Genomic DNA, 27,763 nt, shown 5'->3' with positions numbered 1-27,763 from the left:
TGTTTCTCCTCAATGTTTAGATAATATAAAATAAACAGAAATTTTGGCCCATAAGTTTGCCAACTTCAGGGGTCACATTCAGCTTTCATTTTATCATAATGAAAATAGAGTTGTAGGGGAGTATTAGCATTTTTATGTTGTAGTGTTTATTCTGTTGTTTTTTTCATATAATAGAAATGCATTTTTTAGCTGACATATATTATATCTAATTTCAAACAGCTTGAAATAATGCTGGAGCCCAAGGTCTGGAGAGAAGCTGCTACTCAGGTGTTCTTTGCCTTAGGGCTTGGATTTGGTGGAGTCATTGCCTTTTCAAGCTACAACAAGAGAGACAACAACTGCCATTTTGATGCTGTACTGGTGTCCTTCATCAATTTTTTCACTTCTGTGCTGGCAACTTTGGTGGTGTTTGCAGTTCTGGGCTTCAAAGCCAATATCATAAATGAAAAATGTGTTACCCAGTATGAATATCCATTTCTTTTTTTTAAATTATTTTTATGGTTTATTTAATTTATGAACTAACACAGACCACTGAGTTTGTTCTCTCTGTTCTATTGTGTTTTACAGAAATTCAGAGAAGATTTTAAAACTTTTGAAAATGGGGAATCTCAGCCAAGATATGATCCCACATCATATCAATTTCTCAAGCATTACAGCAGAAGATTACAATTTAGTTTATGACATTATACAGAAAGTCAAAGAAGAACAGTTTGATTCTCTTGGCCTGAAGTCTTGTCAAATTGAAGATGAACTTGACAAGGTGAGAATAAGTCTTGAATACAGAGATCAGGAAGAAATGAACATTTGTAAGCCTGAAGTAAGCTGTGACTTGTACCTGCACAGACTATCAGTACAGTGTTACCTGTGAGTTGTGCACCTATAAAGATCTGAATGAAAACATGGTTGCATTCCAGCTCACTTGAGGACTTTTGGGTCTGATGTCTTAATATAGTCTTCACTGATTGATAATATATTTTGATCATTATATAATTCTTCTCAGGAGGTGATAAGTTTTTTTAGCTCTGTTTTTCAGAAGAATTGAGCATGAGGGTTTTTTCCAAAGACTAAACAGAGGTGTTACCTATTCAGTGTCTCAGACTGATGTTCTAGTCTACTACTAGATACTATTGTATCTGCTATGATACAATTATTAGATATAAATACTACTTCACTAAAACTGAAAAATTATTATAGTTATTATATTATGTTTAATGAGTAACATCCTGTTTTGAAATCTTACCGTAAGCCAAATCTGTAACAGGAATTACAGTTTTCTAGCTTTAGAGAGGCAGCTGCAGATTGAAACACTGACTTCTATATAGTTGCACCAGGATCTGAAGATAAAATATAAAATTGGTAACTTAGACTTCTAAAGTTTCTATACTATGGCCACTGTTTAATTTGAAATAAAAGTATAAAAATTAAATCCTTTATATGCTTACTGGAGAAAACTGAGTGTATTTTGAGTAGTCCTATATAGTAGCTGTCATGCAAAATTATCAGTGAAGGAGAGAAAGAAGTTCTGATTGGACACGGGAGGAAAATTCTTCATAACGAGCACAGTCAGCCATTGGACTGATCTCTCAGTGGAAGTGGTGGTTTCCATGTCATGGGACACTTAAGATTCAGCTGGACAGGGTGCTGGGCCATCTTGTTTAGACTGTTTTTGCCAAGAAAGTTGGGACCAGATGTTCCTTCAAACATTGTAGTTTGATTCTATGAAAGAAATATGTTAATGCTAATCGACTTACAAATTCTCATGTTTCAGTAAATAGTATTAATTGGAAGAATTATGTATTAGATAGCAATCTCCCACTGTGCCTTCAAGAGTTCACTGTATGAACACAAAGTTAGACTTGTCAGGCTTTTACACTACCAAAAAACTAAAAACAAATTCATTAATAATGATATCATTTTTTTCCCTCACTGACAGGCAGTTCAAGGAACTGGTTTAGCTTTTATTGCATTTACAGAAGCAATGACCCACTTCCCTGCTTCTCCCTTCTGGTCAGTCATGTTCTTTCTCATGTTAGTAAATTTGGGACTTGGAAGTATGTTTGGAACCATTGAAGGCATCATCACGCCCATTGTTGATACCTTCAAGGTCAGAAAAGAAATTCTTACTGGTGAGTTATACAAACTTTCTTTTCTCCATAGAGCAGTAAGCTACATTTTTCCTGAATGTTACAGTAGCATAAACACCCTAAAACTTAAATTTTAATTCAGTTTCTGTTACAAGTGTCTGTATGGTCAGTCCTTTTGGGCTCTTTCAGAATACTTTCCATTCCAGCCTGTGTCACACATTGGAGAAACAAAGAAAAGAGTGAAAACACATTGCAAATTACTATAAATTATTCCTGAGTAAGCCAGATGAAATCTTAATAATGAAACTTCTATTATGCTAAAATCAGTACAGTAACTCTCTAGAGAAACATATTTTTCCTTGTTAAATGTTTATAAAGTCTTAAACAAGATGTCTAGTTGTTTTATTTGGGTTTTTTAAATTACTTAAATGCCATAAGTTATATGAGGTGTAGCATGTTCATGTAGCTTTGACTTGTAGGGATTTCTTTTTTTTTTGTGTAAAGCACGAGCAAAGGTGTGAAGGTTAGGTTTCTGAAAACCCTCAAGACAGCTGCAAGAGACTTGGTATGTTATCCACAAATTCAGCTTTCATATCAATGCCTGTAAAAGGTGGGATAGAAAACAAATTTTAAAAAAAGGTGCTTTAACATTATCTAACTCTATGAAGACAAGAATAAACTCTGTGAGAGAAATAATATTACATTTTATAAGAGTTAACTCCTAATGCAACAGAGCAACTGCTTTTTTCCTAATTGCTTTCCTTACTTTACTGTGTTAATAAGTAATATTTGATAGATAAAAAAATCAAATTCTTAAAAAAGAGAAATCAATTGATTTTTCAGAAGTGCTAAGTTATTGAGCACTTTTTGGTCTGTTTGTTTTTTTAATTAAATCTTAACTTCTTGCTGAATAACCAGTGCAGCAATTAGAAATTAGCTGTTCTTCCTAAGTATGTGTGCAAGTACCATGATTTATAGTCATTACACTGGAGTAATGGAGCATTTTACAGTAATTCCTTGTTACCCTGTTTGACAAAAAAAAAAAAAAATTAAGATAAAGAAATATTCAAGAGCTGCCTTTCTCTTGTAACTTTAAGTGGTGTGCATGCATGATTTTAGCTAAACTCAGTTGTACTCAAAAGATTACAACTTGATGTGGTGTTTTGTTAATTAACTGAAACAAATGAAATATCTGGGTTATTTTTCATACAGTACTGGTGGTATTTAAGAAGGATTATGGCTACAATAGATTTTGGGCTTACAAGACAGAAATTTTGAACTTTTACAGAATTGTTAGCACATTTGCAACTCTTTGGGTTCAAGGAAACCAGCTCAAATGCTTAAATTTATTTTGCATTTAACAATGTCATGCCTCATGCTGAGTGGTGGAAAGTCTGTAAAGACTTTATACTAATAGTTCCTATAAGGTTCAAGAAAGTGATTAGACTTATACCACCGTATTTGAAACAGTGTCATTGTCTTGCTTTCAGTGCTATAATCAATAGTAATTTACTATCTTGGATTCATGCAATGGGTGTATTCTGTAAAGATATTTTATATTTAGACACAGATTAAACTGCTTAAACTGTAAGAATCAGTCTTACTGATGCTCAGCCTGCAACTGATTCCAGGATTTATTGAAATTTAACTTACTTAAGCATTAAGTCCTGTTACTGACAAATTTAACTGGAGAAAATTGTATTGAGATCCATTATGCAGGATCAACCTTTCAAGACATGTATTTTGGATTGTCTCTAAAGAAGGGATAGAAATGTTGCTTAATGTACAAAGACATTTAGACAGATCCTAGTAGACCTTTATGCTGTGAATGGTCTTCTAGGAGCAGTCTATTCAGTCTTTGTGTTTTTTAGAATCATAGTCTTTTTAGAATCATAGAAACTTCTTTGTATTATTTTTTTTCCCTCATATTTTCACTTCTAAGTTATTTTCATTTCTGAAGTCCAAAAAGTGAGCTGGTGACCAATTAACATGATGTATGATGTTTTGCCTACTGGTTGATTTTACATTACGTTTAGTGAGAAATAGTCACTTGATTAATCTCTGCTGCTTAATCAGGACTGCTGTGATATGATGATTCTAGTAATTCTAATTTCATAACTTCTCTGTTTTGTAGGAAAGAGGTAGGATTACTAGTATTCTTAAAATTGAGACCCCCCTAAACAGTAAAATGTTACCAACTTTACTTTTATGAAATCATGCATTAGTTCCTCTTTTCCATGGAACTTTGTTTTAGTTATAACTCACATTTCTGTCCTTTATTCCAGTCATCTGCTGCTTAGTAGCATTTTTTATTGGCCTGATCTTTGTGCAGCGCTCTGGAAATTATTTTGTGACAATGTTTGATGACTACTCAGCTACTCTGCCCCTGCTTATCGTGGTCATTTTGGAGAATATTGCAGTCATCCGAATTTATGGAATAGACAAGTAAGTGAAGGAAATGTATCTCCCTGTCCATATCAACACTATTCTTTACAATAATTATTACTATTTTAATTATATTGTATGAAGCATTTGCATTATACACAGAAATACAAGTAATTAGAAAGCATGACAATCTGGTCCAGAATCTAGTCTGTTATTAAGAATAGATTTGGAGCAAGACACACTACATCAGAACAGTGCACTGAAACCCAAAGAATGATTTGGACCCAAGAGGTCCAAAAACAAGAGAATGCAGTAAAGGAGACAAAATCAAATATTTAGAAAGGAGTCTAGATAGAAAAGTATAGGGAATTTGTATCAACAAAGACATCAAGAAAAAGATTTCAGAAATAACCATGGTCTAAGCAACAGATGAGGATGAGCACTTCAGTGCAGTACTCCAGGCAGCCTCAGGAAGAAACAAAGCAAGCTCTAATGGCAGTAAAAAGAAAAACATTTCAATTTATGAACTAAATTTAGTTTGGGGTGTTATAGCAATTAATTATTTTTTACATTAGTTGTGAGAGAGGAGATGATAGCAAAACCAGAGTCAAAGCTTACTTGGAAGCAGCACAGCTGACAATGAAGTGAAGTGACCTGTTGGGGGTGGGTGAGGAGGAATGACCATAAATCCCCCTTTTTTTTTTTTTTTTTTTCCCTTTCTTTTGTTGAATTCATTTTATATCCAAAAGCAGCAGAATGTGTTCAGTAAGTGAGATCAGTATATGCCATGCTTAAGGAATAGAAGAATTTGTATCAAAAATAACGTGTGCCATGCACAGGTTAAACAGAACGTGCTGTACTAACATGTTGTAGTAATTAAAATGTCTGCAATTCCTTTGCATGAAGAAGAAGTGTGACATAGAATGGGTGGGATTTCATTTGACTTTCCACTTGTCTGATCTGAGTAATCAGCCAATCATTTGTCACAATGAAACAAAACTATAAGAAAATTTAATTTTACGGTTTCCAGACATTGTTTCTGGTCTATGCAAGTAGTACTTGGTCTGCTTGCTTGTTGAAGGGAGAATTCCAGCTTGGACCGCATATATAATGCTATAATTGATCATTTAGATATAAAAATACCATGTAGATTATTTTACACATGCAACCAAAAGATAAATCAGATGATTTATCAGGTTATAAGGTTGGTAATGTCCAAGCTCCACTGTGAATGGAAGTAGCCATGCCAAAAGTCAGCAGCTTTACCTGTGAGGAATTGATGTTTAGGCATAGCTAAAATACGGTAATTCTTTGCTTATGACTCACAGTGCAGGCAATTCATGTTTTCAGAAGGAGTTCTGACAGGATACAGTAAAAAGTTAACAGCCAAGTTTCTCATTTATAATGACCACCTGAGTATTCCCTCTGGAGTATTCTTCGTATTTCTTCTCATGTATGTTTCTGCAGAATATCCTTCAGGAACCTAGCAATTCAGTCTGCAAAAACTGTCAGTATCAACGACCTCAGGTTGCCATTGCCTGTGATAGTACCAATAAGGTTCTGTATAAATGTCTAATTATTGGACATTAAGTCTTTGATCGCATGGTAGGAAACCATAGCATAGCATCCAAAGGCTGCTATAGAAAAGAGATAACATGCGGATTTCTGTAGCCAGGAAGGAAAATCTCCCACACTGGAATCAGTGCTATAAGGAGCTTGAGCTAAAGGAGACTTTTCGAAGAGGATGAGTAGGAAGACTACTTTAAAGTAAGGATAACAGATTCATGTTCAACTGGAAGAAGTACTGGAGATCTCAGAAAGAGAAGGCTACCTATAGAGGGCATGATCCATTTTAAAATTCAGCTTCCTTTTAATGATGTGTTTTATTTCAGTGTAAACAAACAATAGAATGCCTCAAGCTGTGTAGTTAAAATATTTTTCTGAGAGTTTACATGACAGAAACTTCACATGTGTAACTGCTTGGAAAACATCCTTCTAGAAGAGCTTTTTTGAGATGCACATTTCAAAAGGGAGTGGGACCACAAGGGAGTTAAAACAATCATTGCTTGTGCACACTCCACAGGAATTATTTCTAAAATAATTCTCTGTTTCTACCGGCTCTAGAACCATGTACTCCATCATGAGTACAAAAATAGGAGTTTTGTTCCTGTTAAAATTTTGAGGAGAAAGGAGGCAGTTTTATAGCTTGGCAAAGTCTTATTTCAGCAGCTTATATGATGCAAACCATAGCTTATGCATAAAGTTGGTTTTTTAGACTGCAATCTGTAAGATGTGCTGGAAAACAACCCAGTAGACAATACAGGAAAATGTAAAAAAGAATCTTATAAAAGTGAGTTTAAATATCTTCCAGCACAGTCCAGCAAGCAGCTTACTACTTCACTGCACTGTGCAGGGATTCCTTTTGTTCATCTGGTCTGAACTACTAGTATAAGTTCTATTTTTCAGCCCATCAAGTAATTTAAACTACAGCTATTTCTATATACACATTTTTTCCAGTGTGTTGATTTCCTCAGTTTGGATGCTATGTATCAATTATAGCGGTCAAAATCTCAGTGTCTACACTAACAGTAACATTTTAATCCCTTCACAGATTTATGGAGGACCTGAAGGATATGCTGGGGTTTTCTCCAAGCCAGTATTATTACTACATGTGGAAGTATGTTTCACCATTTGTATTGTTATGTTTGCTGGTAGCTAGCATTGTCCAAATGGGATTAAGTCCTCCTGGTTACAATGCTTGGATAGAAGATACGGTATGTATACAATATGTATGTGTATATGTAGGGTTTGTGTGTATATATGATACCATCATCATCATAGAGACAAAAAAATTACAATTAGAAATTCAAAATCAGTATAAATAATGGCATGGTTGCTTTTATCTCAAGTAACTTTGATGTAAAACCAACCATTTTTTAATTTTAAGTAGTTCTGCTTTAAAATATAACTGATTGACACAAACCTGTATGCTCTGGGTGACTTTTAATTTATAACATACGATAAAGAAACTCTTAATGATGGAAGAGGTTGTACACATTTATTAAATCTTATTTTACTGCAGAAAACAGATGAAAACTGCATAAATAATTTCAGATATCACATCAGGTTTTTTATGTGCCGTGATTTTTTCCCTTTGGGAACACATATCACAATGTAGGTAGCAGCTGTATTAAAACCTGTCTCTGATAATAACTTATCAGGGTGAGTGGCAAGACAGTTCTGAGCTTTGACTTCAAAAAGAGATTCAGTCAAGGGAACTCTGAGGACTTCAGCTAGTTGTAGGCTCATGAGCCCTCAGCTATTTTTACAGGCTTTTAATGCAAAATATATAGAGAGAAAATGTCAGAGACATTCATCTAACGAAACTTTCCTAAATTAGCCATGGGGGGAAGTCACAGCAAACACAGGTAAAGGATGAACACAGGAGGTTGGCTTTACTATTGGTAGATAGTATGCCTGCCTCTATCCAGGCAACTACATGATGCTCAGAAAAATGCTCTTGTTACATCTGATTCTTGCCCTCAAAAATTAGAAAGAGAAATACCTTAGTATACCACTATGCCATTCCTTTCTCCATACAAAATTTCCTTTCTGTGTGCAGGCATCCTGTTGGCCATGGATGCAGTAGAGGTGTGGGGTATAGTAGTGCCCCAGCATTACAGTTTACCTGATGTTTATGCAAAGTGCAGTAACTGAGATGGTTCCTGTCTAGACCAGCTATTAGCTTACAGAACAAGGGCTAATTTTCCAGGCACAGTTACAGATAACCCCTTCACACTTGTCTGTTCTGGACATTCTTTAAAGGATCAGAAAACTACAGAGAAATGTAGCAGAAAGCCTAAGGTGAAAATCTTCATTTGTGTGCTGCTGAAGTGCTCTCAGAAACTGTTCAGCAGTGTTTTAGTCCTGCTCACTGGCTGAAAGATAGCAATCCTACATCTCCGTGACTCTTCAAATTTGAGATCCGTAGTGATGCCCACACTGAGTGCCGTGGAGTATGTGCTTGAAAACTGCAGACCTCAATGAGGATTGCAGGTTTTTGTTATTTTTCTGGTAAAGACGTATTAATCGTTTTTCTATTGTGTTTCTCAGGCTATGGAAGAGTTCCACAGCTATCCAACATGGGGAATGATAGTTTGTATATCTTTGATGGTGTTGGCCATACTGCCAGTCCCAATAGTCTTCATGGTACGCCGTTGCAACCTTATCGATGACAGTTCTGGTAGTTTGGCATCTGTATCCTACAAAAGAGGTCGGATAATAAAGGAACCTGTTAATCTGGAGGGAGATAATACAAGTCTGATTCACGGGAAGAGTCCAAGTGAAGTGCCATCTCCAAATTTTGGCAAAAACATATATCGAAAGCAGACTGGATCGCCGACTCTGGACACGGCTCCCAACGGACGTTATGGTATCGGCTACCTGATGGCAGATATGCCTGACATGCCAGAGTCTGATTTGTAACCACAGAAAAAAAGTGCTGTTTGTTTCTTCTCTCACTGATCACGGCCTTGCTGTGAGAAGTGGTCAGTGTCACTTACTAGGGTGCAATCTCAGGTGCTCCATAGTGACAGTCTTTAAAATGTCATGACTATATGTACTGGTTGAGAAAATTCACGTTGGATTAATTCTCTGAGTTTTTATTTGCACTGAAAGAAACATTCAAATGCAATGGCAGCCTACATCTGCCAGCATAGCCAAGAATTTGATTTTTTAATTAACTTCTAAATTTAGAACTTTGTATTTCTGAAGCCCAGGTCTCGCTCAAATTGTAAAATATTTCTGAGGTTATATAATTGAAAATCAATTTTTTTCTGCTGAATTTCAGGTTGACTCCCAAGTATTAATGGTGAGCTCAGTAGTAGTTCACCAAACCTGTGTTTGTGTAAACACGTGTATATACCTTATGTAGATATGCTGTACTTATTTTATTAGCACTGATAATTACTTAGGCTATTAGCTGAGTAAAAAACAAACCTGCAAACTATTTTCTTATGTAATAGCTGTATAGAGCAATAGTATTAGAAAAATCAAGGAGTAGACTTATAGGAAAGCGATCAGAGATTCCCTGTTCACTGGGGACTGCGTTAACTGTGGCTGTATATTTTGTGTAAAATATTTGCTTTTTCAGTGTGAAAACAATGTTAGAGTGAGTCACTCCAAGAATCTTAAGGATTGTGCAGATTCTGCATTTTTTTCTATGCTGTGTGCCTAAAAAAGACCTTGATATTTATTGTGGTTACAAGATTACATATATATTATATTTATATAATATACTTGTAATGTAAATATGTATATTATTCTGTATGTAATCATTCCAAAAGTTTTAGCAAGATGGCTTTTTTAATTAGTCTCCTTCAGTTTTGCTTCTGTTTTGTGCAGATAATTTTTTTTCAGTCAGTAATTGTTAAGAACTGTATGGCATTACATTTTAACCCACGAATAAAGAGATTGATAAGGAATTTCTCTGTGATATCCTTATACAGTCTATTTTTTCCTCATCTGGACTACCTGATAGAATGACATTTACTAGATGAATGGAGATGCTAAAAGAACTAGAAAACAAAAAATCAGTCATAATAGACTTTTCGACAGGCCCGTTTACTGTGAATGCAGGAGGTGATGTAGTGTTGTAAACTGGCAGGATACTCTGGAAGCCGGTACATGATCTACTCCTTACCTTAAAGTGTTTTAAAATTAGGCATAAATTCTGACTTTTTTACCTCTAATAAGCAAATGCCTTACATTGTCCCAGCATCAAAGAACTAGATTAATTTATTTGAGGTAAATGCAGGTCTCTGAAGCTCTGTGTCTCAAGACAGTTTTGAGCATATCAGTGTTGTAGGTTGGGTTGATTTAGTCAGGGATTTTATTACTGTTAGTTAGGTTTGTTCCTTGTACCTCTATTTTCCTTCACAGTGGTTTGCTCCAAGTTGTTTACCATGAGAGCTCCTGCCACTCAGACATGTCAATCTTCTCACTTCTCCCAGTTTTCTCCTTACATGGTTCTGTCAGTCAGGGGTTGTCACTCCGTGTTGGGGTGTCAATCTTGTAATCACTCCCTGCTTCTTCATGAAAGAAGCCTATAGGGATGTCACCCGATAGGGAACCTCATTTTATATCTGAAATGTAACAGCAACTTAGTGGGCAGTTGGGTATAAACTGGGATTTACACACTCCATGGAGACTACAGTCTAGTGGAAGAGTGGAGCAAATGAATCAAATCCTAAAAAGACAAATTAGCAAAATATGTCAGGAAACTTTCTTGAAATAGCCACAGGTGTTATCACTAGCCTTGTAACAAATTTGAGTACAGCCCCAAAGTAACCTGAAGGTGAGGCCATATGAGTTGATATTTGGGAGACTATACTCTGTTGCAACCTTCCCTGGGTCCAAGGAACAGATTGGAAATCAGGAAATGGTACAATAATTAATTTCATTAGGGAAATCCTTGAATGGGCTAAAAAAGTTTATCATTCCCTCAGAACCTCTTACCCTTGACACCCCAGTTCATTCATTTCAGCCTGGGGATCACATATACATCAAGATCTGGAAACTGGAGCCACTTCAGGAGCATGGAAAGGACATTATCTAGTTTTGTGGACTAAAAGAACAGCTGTGAAAGTCAAAGGAATTAACTCCTGAGTATATTACACCTGAATTAAGAGGGCTCCCAACTCAGAGTGGCCAATGGAAAACACCAGATCCCTGCAGCTGAAAATCTTGAAGACATCTGTAAATGAGCGGTGAAATGTATAGACTAAATACTTACCGGGTTATCTTTAGGTGGGGGTGTGGAAGAAAATTTAATACTGATTTTAATCCATGGGTTTGGTAAAATGTGCAATCTGTCCAGCATTAGAGCCTGCCTCCCTGTGCCCCATTCAGCAGGGGAACACATTCCTTGGGGAATTATCCTTATAGATCTGCCAATGGTGATTCAATATAATAATCTGACTAAGGTGATAGCAAAGGCAAATGTCACCCACTAGATGGATGAGAAGCAAAGATGCAGGTGACAAAGAGATGGTATTCTTAAAGATCTAGTAACTTGGAGGATAATAGGACAAAGGGGTAAGGATTGTCCAACAGGCTCCCATAGTCTCACCCAACATCTTTTAGAATTTGCTTTAGCAGCCTCTGGAGGCCAAGCAGCCAGGTTGATAGATTTATGCTAGGTTGTGAACATCCCAAAATATCTCAGACTTGCCGGACTGTCAAATTCTCTGAAGCAAGCTTCACACCTGGACAAAGCCCTTAAAAGGACAATGAGAGCGCTTAGGGGAGGCAGGATGGTGCCTAGACTGGGGAATCACACCTATGAATCACCCAAGTAAGGGTCAAAAGAGAGAGGTATGGAGAAAAACAAAACAGTGAAAGTCAGTCCAGCACCACAAGCTGGATGGCTAAATTAGTTCTAAACTTTAGAAACCACAACCCCTAAATTGTGTAAAGTCCCTGGAAGTTCCTTCCCCAGGTTACACTGTTTGGGTTACCCCAGATGGATATTGGTCCATCCAACTACTGTTTGGCCCCAGCACCTGACAAGTTACCTTAGGATTATTAACCTTATGCCCAGCTTGGAAAAGAAGCCCCAGAAAAGCCCGGTATTGGGGTAGGGTAAAGCAAGACACATGAATGGACAGGACCTTCAGCTTCCACAATGTTTGAATGGGCCCCACAGTGTTTTCTTTTACCAGGAGTCATGGCTCTGAAAACAGAACTTCATTTTTTTACTTGCCAAGTTAGATTATCTAACAATCTGAAGCTAATGAAAGGGGATCTCAATTTATAAATAAGCAAACATTGAACTGACATTATAAAACAGATTGGTATTAGATTTATTGCTGGCCAAAGAACAAGGGCTTTGTGGGTATTTTAAACTGGATAGAGAACACTGTCTTGTGTACACATCCCAAACATAAAAGATCTCCAAAAACAACTTAACAAAATGTGAAGACAGTTGCTGAAGACAGCAATGCTATCCACATGGCCTCTGAAACAAATTGGTTCAATAAAATTCTCCAAGGAATAGGGGGATGGTCCCTGAAAGGATGGCTGGCTAAAATAATGGAAACTCTTATAATTAGAGAATTATATTGTACCCTTATTATATTGTAATTGTAGTAGTTATTGGTCTTGCTATTGATCATGTTTACAAAACAATCAATTGTGGTCTTGTAAGAATGTATGGGATTGGAGGTAGAAATTGAATTGAAACTTACCAAATCATCTTACGAAAGCAGAGAAGTTTCAAACGGGGGAATTGGAGCCATGAGGGTTAACTCAATTTCTCCTGTGCCTGTGAACTCTTAGCTGAGAAATAAAGCATGCAAAATCTGCTTTGTCAGCAAGGACAGCTGAAAGAGAAAGAGAAGACATCTGGCTCAGGAATGCAACAATAGCCAAAACAATGAGTTTGGGAACTTGGGGAGGGTTTTATGGTATTGGCCAGATTGTAACATGCATTTAAAACATGCAAATTGTAATATGCAAGCAACACACTTGTAAAATCATGTGTGCACAAAAAGGTAGCAGTTATCACCCATGTAACCAGGTGCCTGAATAAATTATGCCCTTCTTAGCTTTAAATTGGTGTTAAGGAGTGTTACTCAACTAGTTTTCAGTGGATCTGGTGACAGTTCAAGCTGAGATTTCCCTCAGCAGAGTCTCAGCTGTCTCTCATTCCATAAAGCCATTTCTTCACAGCAAAATAATGCAGAAACAGCTCAAGCTGGTGCCTCTGAGGAGGGACCCCAAACAAAGGTCTGTGGGCTTTTATCCTCTCACAGTCCAAACAACATCCAAGTCCTCCCCTTGACTCCTCTGCTCCTGCTGTGTCTCCTGGCACCACACCTTTTCTTGCCCTTTGTTGAACAAAGTGTTCCTGGCCTCTTGTCTCTGGCTCCCACCCAGAGCTCAACCTGCAGCTTGCAGACCAAGCTACCTGCACCAGGTTGCTCAGCGTCCCCATCGTGGTGGCTGTAATCAGAGGAGGGCTTTGTCCACTTGTCCTGACTCACTGCAGCACCCGGCTCAGGTCACCAGGCTGGAACAGTGCCCTCGCCAAGGTAAGACTCATTGCAATGGGAGTAGGCAGTAAATCTTGACAAAACGTCTAGGCTGGATTGTAACAAATGGTGGGTTGTGACACGAGCAATAATTGAACTCTCATCCTATAATTTTAGTAAAATTACAAATGCAGGATTTGAGTGATTGCATCTTGTATTTGTCTGTAAGTACAAAATCACAAAGGGTTTGTATATAAATGCACCCTTTTCCAACATACACTAATACACAGCTTCAACAGTTTAATCAGGATGAGTTTCAAGATGACAAACATTCTGTTCAGTGTCAAGACAAGTGTCTTTACTTTCCCAAATAAATCCCTGTTGTTCCTGTACCACACATGCATCAACACCCCACCCTTGACATCCCCTGCCCTCTAGATCATCCCCTCCCCAGCCATGCCAAAGCCCCTTCAGCACTTTTGGGAGGTGGGGGGGGGGGGGGGTCCCATGCCCACTTTTTACTTTATTTCATTCCCTTCTATCAGCATGTAAATTTCAACTATTAATTTCATTAACTATTATTATAGCATATCAACATTAACTATTATTATAGCATATCAACACTTCTGTGGACATCCATATTGATATAGGTTATATATCTTTATTTATATATATATATATATATATATATATATATATGAAGTGTAGGTATAAATAAAAAATACAGGCATGTTTTTACACTCATATGTTTACTATCTACATATATATTAATATATATAATATACAATATTATAGATTTATATATAATATATATATTTGATATTTATATAAGATTACAATATATACTATATATTTAATATGTATATAGTAGAGTATATAACACTAAATATAATAATATATGGCATTATATATGTTTAAATTATATTATAATCATAAAATAGATAATATAATTATAATATATAATGCTATATATAATATATAGTATTTTACATATAATAATAATAAATATAATAATATCATAACAAATTATATAATTTAATATAAAAATAAAAATATAGAATATATTTTATATAAAATGTAAATATAACAATGAACTATAAAATAATAATAAATAATAAATATAATAATATATAAAATAATAAAATAAAAATATTACTATTTTTTACTCTATTAGAGGCTGTACAGAATTTGAAGAGTAAAGCTTTGCCTTTATCCCTACTGCCAGACAGTGGAAACAATTTTAGCTTTTCACTTATGTTTCTCATCCTTTTTTCACTCACATTTCTTGCCCTTTTCCACCTCGTTTTTCCCACCCTTTTCCCCCTCACCTTTCATGTCCTTTTTCATCTCCTTCCTGACCTTTTCCACTTCTCATTTCCTTCTATTTTCTCTCTCTCTTTCCCCTCCTATTGAAACACTTTAAATGTCAGAAAAATGGGAATTTTCCCTCAATTTAAACTCTTAAAGCCAAGGGATAAGAGGGATTCACTTGCAATTTAAACCCTAAGATGATGAAAATGGGGAGTTTGCCCTCAACTCAAACCCATAAAATGGCATCATAAAGGTTTTCTCCTTCCCATTAAACTAGAAAATAACAATTGCCCATCAGCTGATAGGCAGCTAAGTCGTGGAAAAGAGAGATTTTCCTTCAAATGATGCCCTTAAAATCATGGGGAAGGGGAATCCCCTCAAATTTAAACACAGCCAATAATGGAAAAGGTTTTCCCCTTAAACACCTCTTTTCTCTGGGGTCACTGGAATGGGACCGAGGGCACTTGGAAGGGTCTGAAGGCACTGGGATAGAACTGGAAAGATGAATTTGAAAAGAGAAAGAAGAGAGATCTCCCCTGAACCCCCACCTGCTCAGGTGTGCTGCCCCCTCTCCTGCGCTCCCCTGGGGCACAGGGACTGCCCTGCCCCTCCTCATCCTCACTGACCGCACCTGGGGCTGCCCTGACCCTCCTCATCCTCACTGACCTCACCTGGGACTGCCCCGCCCCTCCTCATCCTCACTGACCACACCTGGGGCTGCCCTGCCCCTCCTCATCCTCACTGACCTCACCTGGGACTGCCCTGCCCCTCCTCATCCTCACTGACCTCACCTGGGACTGCCCCGCCCCTCCTCATCCTCACTGACCACACCTGGGGCTGCCCTGCCCCTCCTCATCCTCACTGACCTCACCTGGGACTGCCCTGCCCCTCCTCATCCTCACTGACCGCACCTGGGACTGCCCTGCCCCTCCTCATCCTCATCCTCACTGACCACCCCGGAGCTGCCCTGGACACTGATTTTCGCAGGAATTTTACTAAATCTCACTCTGAGTCTCACTCAATAAATGGAGCAAGCCTTGCTGCTGTTCATATTACATATGAAGCTGCCTAATATGGAAAAAATCCGAGGAAAAATGGAATTTATCGGGATTTGTATGGAATTCACAGGGATTGCTGCTACAGAGCGTGCCCGGGGTATGGTGTGGGGGAAAACCCGGACTGGATTTCCTGGAGTAGGGAATGGGGAAAAACCGGGACTGGATTTGATCGGAACACGGAATGGGGGAAAACCCGGACTGGATATAGCTGGAACACAGAATGGGGGGAAACCTGGACTGGATTACGGCTCGATCCCGGAATGGGTGCCAGACGGGGTCTGATCCCCGTCGTTTGCACAGAGCCGTACAGCAGGTGGTACACACACGGTACCGAAATACCAAGCTGGCGGGGAAAGGCCGCTTCGGGGCGGCTGCATACGGGACCACTCGTGCCCGCGGGAGGAGAGGAAGTTGTGGCGCTCCTGCTCGCCGTAGGCGGAGCCGCCGCGGCCGGGAGAGGCGCAGCGGGGCCGTGCCGGGCGGGGCGATGGCGGGGCCCGGCGGCGCGGCGCGGGGCCGGTTCGCCGTGGTGGGCGGCGGCATCGCGGGGGTCACCTGCGCCGAGAAGGTAACGGGGCCGCGGCTCTCCCTCCCTTGCCCCGCTCCTCGCCAGCCGGGAATTGTCCGCAGGGGTGCGGGAGGCTCCCCACGGGCCGGAGGAGCCTCGGTGTGCCGGGCCCTTGGCGGCCCTGTGCTGCTGCCTGCACCGGCTGAGAGCGGCTGGAAGCGCCCCGCTGCCCGCGCTTGTGCACGGTCATCGAAACAGATCTACACTGTAATTGCATAAATATTCGCATGTAGTACTTCCATACTCTGCCCTACACTCCCCTAATCCCCGTTTCTTAAAAATAATTTGTCTCGCTGGAGAAAACACAAGCCAAGCGCAGCCCCAGGGCAGCAGTGCTGTAATGTAGGATGTTTTTCTGTGTAGAAGTACTTCTCCAGAGGTTCAAAGTTGATACGGTTATTTTGAAGCAATTCATGAAACGCTAAGAGAGTTACAGTTATTCGTAGCTGCAGAAAGCTGGGTCTCTGGTCCAGAGGTCAGGGATTCAGGATCCCTGCAGGAATTATTCTAAAGGACTGTGCTGCAGCCGGGCTGTAGGCTGCTGTGATGTGCTCCTTTTTATTAGTGCTCCTCAGTTTTTATAGGCTCCCTGTTTTAGAGCTGTATACCTCATCCAGCTCTCTGTGAGCCAAGCTTTAAAAATAAATTCATCTGTTTCTTGGTCTCAAGGTTTTTTGATGGTTTTAAAGTAACAGTTACTGGAGGTAGTTTTGCACCTGTAGAATGACATTATGTGGCTGTTAGTTTGCTGAGGACTGTTTTATCTGTTGGGGCTGCAGAGCAGCATACAGACTGTGTTTTGGAGGCACGTGTTCTCTGGTGATGTCAGGGTCCCTCTGGTTGGCATCCCTTCCCCCCGAGAGCACCACTTGTCTTGGTCTGTCTGTCACCTTGCTGAGTGATGCACATTTAAAATGGGAGCTCTTCCCTTTGCCGTGGGGCTTCATAAGTCTTGCATTGCTTACTGGCACCCTAAAGATGATCAGTTTACTAGATAGGGTATAAAATGTCCAGGAGAAATCAGCATTTCCTCTGTGAAAATGAAACCTGGAAGCAATTAGTCACTGCTGTGCAGTAAAAAAATGTGTATCCACCAACTGGGTGTCTCCAAAAATCACATGATCACAGTCTGATCCATCAGATGGCCTTTGGAATTTTGTGACAATAGTCCTTTACACTACGGCTGCAGTTCTTGAAGGTATATTTATGTGTGATTGAAATAAATGTTGTGTCACCAAATTCTCTTCAGTCCTTATCCTTGTGTTAGCCTGAAGTAGTGCTTTTTCAATAAGATTCTACAAAATCACAGTAATGTATTAACACACTGCTTTTCATCAGTAGTTTTACTGTGTTAAGTCTGATGATGACTCTCATCATGGTTTCTGTTTCTTTACAAGCTGGCTGCAGAATTCCCATCAGAAGACATTTTTTTAGTGACAGCTTCCCCAGTTATAAAAGCTGTAACTAATTTCAAGCAGGTAAGAGAGACTTGATTTTTCTTACAGTAAGGCATGTTCAAAGTTTATTTGTGCAGATAATTTAGAACCAGTGGTGAAGATGCTCATGACTTTGAGCTTGTTTTCATATTAGTGTGATTGCAGTGGTTTTAGTAAGACTGACGAGCTATTTTACAGTGATTAGTAATTGGTGAATATATTCACACCATTCAGGCAAAGGTTAAACCAGGTAATTACATGGCTGAAGTGGGTTTACTGAAGCTTTATTTCACTGCTTTATTAGTGAGTGACCTTTCAGAAGCACTGAAATGGTATCATAGTCTTGCTCATGTTTGAATTTGGGGCAGAAAGAGCCTTCTGACAAGTAGCAAAAGAAGGGATAGCCTTCTGGGGAATTGCTTTGAGCTTTGTCTACTCCAGCAGCTGCTGATTCAGTGACATCTTTCCTGCTGGTTTGAAAAAGAAAATCAAATGCGTGCATGAATTCAGATTTGTGGTTAGTAGGGTCATGAAGCTGAGTCTGAGCGCCCTCTGTGGGACTGTTGGAGGAACATCCAACTACAGAATGCTTTCTGAAAGTGCTGAGTGTCCAGTAGAGACATTTGCACAGCACAGAGATGTAAAGTCTGTAATTCACATCAGCAGAAATTTACATATCTGAAAAATAAGGGAACAGCTCAGCACTACTAGAAGGCAGAAGCTACTACTAGAAGGCTAGAACTCCTAGCTGTGTTCCAAACTCTGAATATTCAATAAAGTAGCAGGCCTGGATGTTTCCATTGCAGGCACTCTCTTTTGGATAAAAAACAAAATTGGCATCATCATTTGAATGTTTTTCAAGTTCTGGCTTGCCTCTCTGGGGTTTTAATTTGGTTTATGCTTGTTTTCTATTTGATGTTGTCCATCTCCCCCCTAGGTCTCTGAAATATCCGGTAGTGGCTCTGGATGAGTTATTTTATCAAAGTTCCAAAAAAAGAGAAAAACCAGGATTTTAACATTACGTCGCATAAATGAAAAAGCAGTGTTAACAACTCTGATAATACACGTCTTTATGGAATAAAACATTGTAGCAATTAGAGCAACTGCCAGGGTTCTCCATTTTTGCTTAATCTCTATCTTTAGGATTAACATGTAGTACTTTAACTCTTCAGCCAGGAACAGGCATGAAAAGATTCTGTATTGAAAAAGAAACTTTTAGCAGTTACATGATAACACATTTTCAGACAATATGGGCTTTATGTTGTGACTTTTTTACTATAAATGAATACAGCACCTCTGTCAAAAGCTTTAGAAAAAGAAATGGATAAATGATCCATATTTTTAAATACTCCTCTTTCTCCTACAGGTCTCCAAAACACTTGAGGAATTTGATGTTGAAGAGCAACCAAGTTCCCTATTAGAAAAACGATATCCCAATATTAGAGTTATACAGTCTGGAGTAAAACAGTTGAAAAGTGATGAACATGTAAGCTAAGGTTCTCTTTTTTATTTGGTTTTTCAAGTTATGTATATAAAAATAAGAAGTAGCTGAATGTTTTGGGTGAGAAATTTTGTTCAAGAACATTTTGGTTATTGAATTGATAAGTTACCAAAATTACAAGAAAATATTTCCTAATTCTAATTTCACTTACTGCTTTACACTGTTTTTCTAGTAGAAATATATACAGAGGACAAAAAAAAAATCTTAAAAGAACCAACATTTCCACTTTTTCTTCCTTCTGTTTAGCAGGAAATACATTGCAAATATGAGCAATGGACAGCATGTACACACCCTTGTTAGCTCTGTGTCAACATGTTATTTTTCACTTCAGCATGTATGAGAAACTCACATTCACATCCCAAACTGGTTTTGCGCACTTTTAAGGTTTGGAGATGTAATTCCAGGTAGATTCTGCTAACATTCTGAATCAAGTTGTTTTCTTATAGCATTACTAGGGTAGTGTTTTAGTATAGGTCTTGGTGGACACAAATAATTATTCTATGTGGATTTGGAGGCTCTTTTGCCCAAAACCACTTTAAACTATGCAGCTTCTAGATTGCAGAACACCAAATAATGTCATAAAATGTTAAAAATTAAGGTCTTTCTCAGAATGACATAGCTTGTTTAGTGCCTCCACTTTTTCTTCAGCAAAGAAGAGATTTCTAAACTATGTCCTATCCTGTGCCTGGTTAACTCAGAGCACAGCAATTGCTGTTGAAATGTTTGAATGAGATTCTCAATTGCTAATGTACAGCAGTGCATAGTTCTGTTACTGGGGCCTGAGGGACATTTGTCACGTAGAAAACACAAAAGTCTTTTGGCACAGCCAGTAAGTACGAAGTGCCACCACGTGGTAAACTTCATCTTGCTAAATGAGTAAACTCATTCGAGTGCACCGTGTACACTTCCCATTTTATTGGTCACCTACTTGTGGCAAGTGTGGTGGGAATAAATGACGCACAGTCAGGAAGAGTATGAAGCCTTGTTCCTTAAGAAGCCCCTTACAGTTTTTAATATCTGCAAATTACTGTGACATTACAGAAAGAGAAAGCTGATGTGCTCTTAGATGTCTTGATTTAGATAAATTCTCTTAAGTGAATTGATTTTTCTTCTCTCTTCACTGTTAACAGAAAATTTACACTGAAGATGGGAAAGAATATATATATGAAAAACTTTGCCTGTGTGCTGGAGCCAAACCAAAATTAATTGTTGAAGGGAACCCATATGTATTAGGAATCCGGGACACTGACAGTGCACAGGTAAATGTGTTTGGGACTTAAAAATGTGTAATATATACCTGCATCTTGTGCAAAATACCAGAATTATTGTGGAGTGAAATGGAGAAACAGAAAATAATGTTTGTTATTATATATCCTTAAATAGGAACATTTTCACTAGCAGAAAAACAGCCTTATAACGCCACTAAATTAATGTCACTTTATGTTAAGTTTATAGATAGCTCATACACATTATTTCTAACATGATAATATGGAATAAACAATAATTTTTTCACCCTCCTGGCAGAATCCAATTGGAAAATGTAAAGAAATTTCCCTGGGAAGGCATGTGTGGTACCTGGTACAAAGGGCTGCTTCGTACAGTGGAAAGCTGCTGAAGGAATGACTTTTTATTCTCTTGTAGTTCTACTGTAGCTTCTCCTCTTTGTACAGAAAAGAGTTAGAAATAGTCAAAGATGTGGAAAAGTTTTCACCTGAGAAATGACTTAATAGACTAAAAATTAAGCTTGGAAGGCAAAGGTGAAGTTTCACTGCTACAGGTCTTCAGAATTAGAGGAGGCAGGGTGAGCTCTGCTCTTCTGTAACACGGAGCTGCCATTCATCAAATGAAGCTGGACCTTGAGGATAAAAAAAGGAGTTACATTTTCAAAGAATCTGAACTGAAACTGAAATTGTTGTTTGTTACAACAGCAGCTTCTGTTACAGGTCTCAGCCTAGCTAGATGTGTAGCAATAGTCAGAGAAAATCAAGACTAAGAGCAAGAAAATACTGGAAAGGATATGGTTGATCAGTGTGAAGGAATATTGACATTTTTCCTTTCTTAATGCAGGCTTTTCAGAAGAATTTGGCTCAAGCTGAGAGAATAGTGGTGGTAGGAAATGGTGGGATTGCCCTTGAATTAGTGTAAGTGGAAAAAATTACATAATCAAATAAAATCTTGAACAATGCAATGCTAAATCTAGTGTACGTGAGTTTGGGTGAAGGTTGACTTATAAAATTTTATCTCTTAGAACATTTAGTAGCAAAACTGATTACAGGGTTGGTTTTTTGATTTTTTTTTTTTTTTTTTTGCAAGATAGTGGTTTTTACTGACACATAAAATTAGGAAAGCTCCAGAAGAAGCTTTGGCACATAGATATCAAGAATATTCAGTTCATGTTCCACATAGTGCAAACAAGATCCAAATACTTGTTTTTAACAGTAGGAGTCTGGCAGAAATGCACTTATTTTTCATTATGGGAAGAAGAAATTATTAGTATTATAAATTTGGTCTGCTCCCCATCCCCTACCCCAATTCAGTCAAAGTTGTGTTGGTGAGAAAATATGACTTGTCAACTTGAAGAGATTTTTTTTTAATGGGTTCCTTATGTAAATATTTAGAAATGGAATTGATAGGTTGGAAAATCTTGGCTCCCCTAGTTCTGGCTTCTGGAAGGAAACTTGACACACTTCTGCTTGTGTTGCTAACAGATACTTTTCAGGCAGTCTGTCACTTTATCCCTTGTTTAAATGCCCACAGGTATGAAATTCAAGGCTGTGAAGTAATCTGGGCTATCAAAGACAAAGCCATTGGGAATACATTCTTCGATGCAGGAGCAGCTGAATTCCTCCTTCCGAAGCTCACTGCTGAAGGCCAAGAGACTCCAATTGAGTGTAAAAGAACCAAGTACACAGTGGAAGGTATGGGGTTTAGCTTCCTGACACTGAAGCAGCAGCATTTACTATTAAAGTTAGTCTTTAAATCAGTCAATTTAGCAGCTTGGAATAAGGCTTGCTGTTATCATTAATGACATTTCCTTCTTCAAAAACTGAGAGTAGAAAAGCAACATAAAAACCCATCCCAATGGGTTTACAGTTTATTACCCAATGGGTAATACAGTTTCTTGTGAGCTGTAAAAAAGTGCTTGCCTTTGTGCCAAACTTATATTAATTCCCTGCATTCCTTCTGCTGAAGAACTTGTTCTGTTTTTTGTAATGTTTTGATGTGAACTCACCATTATATAGGGAAGAGCTGTCACACAGTAAGATATTGGAGGAGCAGATGAAACCACACAGAACATTATTACAGGTGGAGTGAAACTGCAGTCTCAGAAACAACAATTAACTAGCACCGCCTGAACAACCATCACACAAACATATGTATGACCAAAGTCATAACAAAAAGAAGAGCATGGCTCTAGACATCAGGCAGGAAGAATAAGGATATTACACTAGATGGTATTTTTCTATTAATTGAGAATTCTTGTTCTGAATTCTGAAGACAAGGAAGTATGCACACTAAATCTGATATACTCCATGTCATTTCTTCAGGAAGTGAGGAGAAAGGAAGACCTACAGGAGCATCTGACAAGCTGGGCAGTGCCTTAGGCCCTGACTGGCACGAGGGCTTACACCTTAAAGGGACTAAGGAGGTATGGGCATAACCTTGCTGGCATATTTATTTGAGTGTTGTGGGCATGAGCACTGGGAAGAGTTTACAATAAAGCAAAAATCCTCACATTATTTTTTTTTTTCATTTATGAATTCCTGAGCTGTTAGGTGTTTGCATCTGTTTTGCATTTAAAAAATGACCTGTCAAGGGTGATCAGTCATAGACCAGCTAAAGGATGTTTAGGACATTTAGCAGCTTAATCAGTGGTGGTTTGGCTGTTGAAGGCTGTGGAACTGTATTTAAGTAGTGGAGAATAAAACAATGCCCAAATTCACAAAAGAATTTAGAGAAACAGGTAATTTTCCAACTCCTGGCTTGAGCTCAGAATATGATTGAAATGTGGGTCAATGGTACAGAATATTTTTTCTTTTTACAGTGTTTAGAACATAAACTTATTATTGTTACTAGAATTTAATTCATGATAGAAAAACGAAGGATTTGCAATCCTGAAAGACAGAAAAGATGAGTTTAGTTTATTCTGTTCTGATAAGGTTTGAACTCTCTTCCTGTAAGCTTAGGGGAACCTGAATATGTTTTCTGGCATGCCAGAAAAATCTAATTGTTAGGAACTTTCAAGGATATCAGATACCTCTTGACAAAGCAGGTAAATTGCCATTGGCTATGGTTAAACCTGTGCCAAAATGAGGAAAGTGTGGGAATCCAGTTAGTGGGCTGGGATATACTGTGGGGGGGTTTTCCACTTTAGTAATATCAATTTAGATATATCCTTCCTATTCTCAATCTTGTGATTGCTAATCATTATGTTTATAATTCTGTCAATTTTTCTTTAGTTTTCTCATAAAGTGCATATTGAAAAACTGTGTGAAGTAAAGAAAATACACTTACAGCAAGATTTTATCCAACTGCAGCGGACTTCCTTGACTTTTCCTAAAGGAGAGAAAAATGTAGGAGATGAGGGTGAGTGCCAGTGCTGATAAGACCTTGAAGATAGATCAGTGCTGGAGCATGTTTGATCTTGTTTGCTGTTTTAAAACAAATAGTTTTGAAAAATTAATCTTTTATCTCTATAATTTGAGGTCTAGCAGTTTACAGTAATCAAATTTATGGGCTGCAATTAAGTTGCAAAATTTTACAGGTCACTTTTTTCCACAAAGTAACCAAAATCCTGTATGCAGAATATTCCATCCTAACACAATCCATTAAATATTTTAATAGTGAAGTTAAAACAGGAGAAAAAAAAAAAACACCAATGTTTTGTATCAAAACTGAAATAAACCTTCCAAGTAGAGGAAAATATTCCCTTTTTAAAAAATGAATAATTATGCCTTTAATTTCCACCTAATTAAAATGAATATTTAAAATACTATTTTAGTAATCAGTTACTTTCAGCACAAGTCAAATCTGTGCCATTCTTTTTGCTTTTGAGGCACTTCTGTGCATCTGTAAATTTCTACATAAAAGAATATTTGGCATCTGCATACTTGAGAGAACATCCCACAGGACATAGAGGGCTTTAATTTAGGAAAATTCTGAAGAAAGTTATTAGTAGGAATTGGAGCTGACATCCAAAATAATTTTTTTCTCTAGTTCTGAGCGATGGTAAGAAAAGTTATAGGTAATCTCTGATAATTTTTTCATTTTTAATCTTTCTTTACCAATTCAGTTACTTCAAAGGTTTTGTAGGTTTTGTTTTCCTTTCATATCTTATCATAAGACATAATTAATAAAATAACTTCAGTTGGTTACATTCTTGGGCAAAATTTTCCCCTTTTTCAGTGCTGTGGCCTGTATATGTGGAATTAACTAATGGAAAAATTTATGGATGCAATTTCATTGTCAGTGCAACTGGGGTTGTGCCAAATGTTGAACCATTTCTGGATGGCAATAATGTAAGTATATTGGTTTCTTTTGAAGCTTTTCAAATAAGGTTAAAGAAACCTCTTCAGCTGGTTTATGCTTGTGTTCTGATATGAAACATGGATTGCTAAAGATTTAAATACTGTGCACCATCTCAAAATAAGGCAGGTTATGTTGATAGTGAGATATCCAACATGATACAGGTGTATTTGATTTTTGGTTTATTATGTTGTTCCCCAGGTGTTTATATACAGTACATATGCAGTGTTAAGCCTATGCAGAGAGAGAAAAGCATCTGTATAATTGGCTAATGTGGCAAAAATATAGAATTTCCATGTTAGTTCTGTACCATAGTCTTACCTTACTAATCTTGACATTTGCTTCTGGAAAGGAAGCAACTATTTCCAATACTTTTCATCTGGGACACTGAGCTGTCAAGGCGCTCATGTTCATTGAGAGAAGTCAGCACCCAAATGTGGATGGTGATTCCAGAGTTCATAACTGCCATGTGAATTTCCACACCTCAAGATCATTTTGTTTCTGTGTTCAGTGCCTGCTCAGCAACAACTAAACATCCCTGAGTTATTAACACTGTTTTCATCACAAATCCAAAAAATAGCCCCATACAAGCTACTACCAAAAAATGATCCCGTACAAAACCAGAATGTTGTGGTATTTCAGGTTAAGTGGTGCCAACTGATTAGGAAGTAAAAGGGTGTGCTCTGGTTAAAGAAGGAAATGCTGAAAACAGATCTGATGTTGAGCCATGAGAAATTTCCAGGCCTATGCTATAAGCTTAGATCAGGAATTAAGTTTTTGCAATGGTATTTTCTTGCCTTGGCAAGAAAACTCATCTCTTAAGACTGGGTATCCTGTAACACACCGTGTGATTTGGAATTTGGCAAGCCCTGTGACTTCCCTGCCTAGGTATCAGTAATAGTCTTTTAAAAACCTGTGCTGTGCTCTAGAAATAATAATAACAGTAATGCCTTGTACCTTCCATGGAGCTCTTGCCACTCAGCGTAGTCTCACGGTAAATGATAAAGGAACAGCCGATTGCTGAAGGGGGAGGGAGTTGGATACCTTGCTGACTTGTTTCATTGCTGATGTGTGAACTCCTTCAGTTTGCTGTGGGTGAAGATGGAGGACTGAAGGTAGACAAGCACATGCACACGTCGCTGCCAGATGTGTTTGCAGCTGGAGATATCTGCACAGCAGCATGGGAGCCCAGCCCCGTGTGGCACCAGGTACATCCTCGGACATGTGACCCAAGGGGAGTTACGCACCAAGGAGGGAAAGGTTAAGCCAGCGGATAGTCCTGGGGGGTTGGTGACGGAATTTTGTGGAGGTGGCTGGAAACCAAGCTGGCCAGCCCTTCTGAGTATTAAAAACAAAGTATTTGTTTTGAGTATTTGTTTGAGTACTCACTGCAGTGAGTGTGGTCATGGCACAGTGATGGTCTCATGACTTAAATCTTCCCAATTTTCTCTTCCAGATGAGGCTGTGGACCCAAGCTCGGCAGATGGGATGGTATGCAGCAAAGTGCATGGCAGCAGATGCTTTAGGGGAATCTATTGATATGGATTTCAGCTTTGAACTATTTGCTCACATTACAAAATTTTTCAATTACAAGGTCAGTACAATCTGATAGTTGTAAACCACTGAGTAACACATACTGCTTGCTTATATGCACTCATTGACACTGAGCAGATGCTTTGAGAAAACAGGTTCCTTTATATAGTAATTAATCCTAGCTTAGATTTTCTCCATTTGTACTAACCTGTATGATATTTCAGGGGGAAGATTTTTGAGTCCATTGTGTGTTTGCTAGCCAGCGATGGGGGGAGGGACCCTAGGAACAAATATTTCCCTGTTTGCATCACTTTTGAGGCTGAGAACTGTTAGCAGCAGAAATGCTAAAAGGCACTGCAACATTCTTATGAGAGCTTTTCCCTTTTCCTTCTGCTAGGTGGTGGTTTTGGGAAGGTACAATGCCCAGGGCTTGGGCTCAGACCACGAGCTGATGCTGAGATGTACCAAGGGCCACGAGTACGTGAAAGTGGTGATGCAGAACGGCCGAATGATGGGAGCTGTGCTCATTGGTGAAACGGACTTGGAAGAAACCTTTGAAAACTTAATTCTAAATCAAATGGATCTTTCAGCTTACGGTGAAGATCTCCTAAATCCAGATATTGATATAGAAGACTATTTTGATTGAACAATGCCCCCATTCCCATTTTGTATGAAGCTTTGATACCAAGTCATACATCTTAGAAAACTGTTTTCTCAGGATTACCAGAAATGAGGGATAAATGCAATCCTCTATTAAGATTTTGGGTTGATCTTGCCAAAATACTGACTGGTTACTGCCACTGGTACCAGCTGATGGTACAGTCTCTGTCGAGCTGGCTCAGATGAACAGAGAACAGTTTTTAGGGCACAGGGTGCTCAGAGCTCTTGCTACCTGGAATGTGGGCTGCAAATATATGGCCTTACTCAGTTTTTTGTCCTGCTTTTCTTTCCCCCCATAAGTTTATTTCTGAAATAAATGTATTTTCTACTCAGTTAAGTACAGAACACAAGCTTTGCACAATGAAAGCCAGGATGAGATGTCAGTTGAAAGCAGCTTTTTAACTGCTTGTCCCTTCAGCTGTCCAGGTGTTGGGGTAGAACTGTACTGGATAATGCCAGCCCTGGACAGCAGTTGTTTCATCCTGGCTTTTGATTTTGTTCTACAGTTGCTGCCTGAGAGTTGCTATTTATTTTGGGTCAAATTTGGAACAATTTATTGTACTCAATACAAAGCTGTCAATACATATTGAGACTTGTCCCAGACAAATCACTTAATGTTTTTTAAGATAATTACTATTTTTAACTAAATTTTCAATTTTTGACAAAGGT

General features: G+C 38.3%; 2 protein-coding genes and 1 long non-coding RNA gene across 3 annotated transcripts in view; 2 read left to right on the top strand and 1 right to left on the bottom strand.

Moving 5' to 3' along the window:
* Positions 1-9,956, top strand: part of SLC6A15 (solute carrier family 6 member 15) — a 36,661-nt gene extending 26,705 nt beyond the window's left edge. Inside the window, exons 7-12 of the mRNA XM_053978710.1 lie at positions 220-461; positions 568-760; positions 1,934-2,126; positions 4,370-4,529; positions 7,081-7,243; positions 8,583-9,956. Of these exons, the coding sequence (XP_053834685.1) occupies positions 220-461; positions 568-760; positions 1,934-2,126; positions 4,370-4,529; positions 7,081-7,243; positions 8,583-8,954 (1,323 nt within the window). The 3' untranslated portion in view covers positions 8,955-9,956. The remainder of the gene's footprint in view (positions 1-219; positions 462-567; positions 761-1,933; positions 2,127-4,369; positions 4,530-7,080; positions 7,244-8,582) is intronic.
* A 6,376-nt stretch (positions 9,957-16,332) lies between these two features.
* PYROXD1 (pyridine nucleotide-disulphide oxidoreductase domain 1) lies at positions 16,333-27,362 on the top strand. Its single transcript, XM_053977848.1, has 12 exons — positions 16,333-16,438; positions 17,836-17,916; positions 19,241-19,360; positions 20,506-20,634; positions 21,443-21,516; positions 22,133-22,293; positions 22,924-23,024; positions 23,836-23,962; positions 24,782-24,894; positions 25,987-26,109; positions 26,358-26,495; positions 26,832-27,362. Exons 1-12 carry the CDS (start codon positions 16,358-16,360, stop codon positions 27,078-27,080), a joined length of 1,497 nt encoding a protein of 498 aa, XP_053833823.1. The 5' UTR covers positions 16,333-16,357; the 3' UTR covers positions 27,081-27,362.
* Positions 20,593-25,267, bottom strand: LOC128807432 (uncharacterized). Its single transcript, XR_008437156.1, has 3 exons — positions 25,223-25,267; positions 23,891-23,932; positions 20,593-21,230 (listed from the first exon to the last, which is right to left on the bottom strand). It is a non-coding gene; the product is annotated as an uncharacterized LOC128807432 (long non-coding RNA).
* Positions 27,363-27,763: the final 401 nt, after the last annotated feature.

The sequence above is a fragment of the Vidua macroura genome, chromosome 5, assembly GCF_024509145.1.
Source record: "Vidua macroura isolate BioBank_ID:100142 chromosome 5, ASM2450914v1, whole genome shotgun sequence".
NCBI lineage: Eukaryota > Metazoa > Chordata > Aves > Passeriformes > Viduidae > Vidua > Vidua macroura.
The sequence above is the reverse complement of the archived record's forward strand: the minus strand, read 5'-3'. Positions and strand labels throughout refer to the sequence as shown.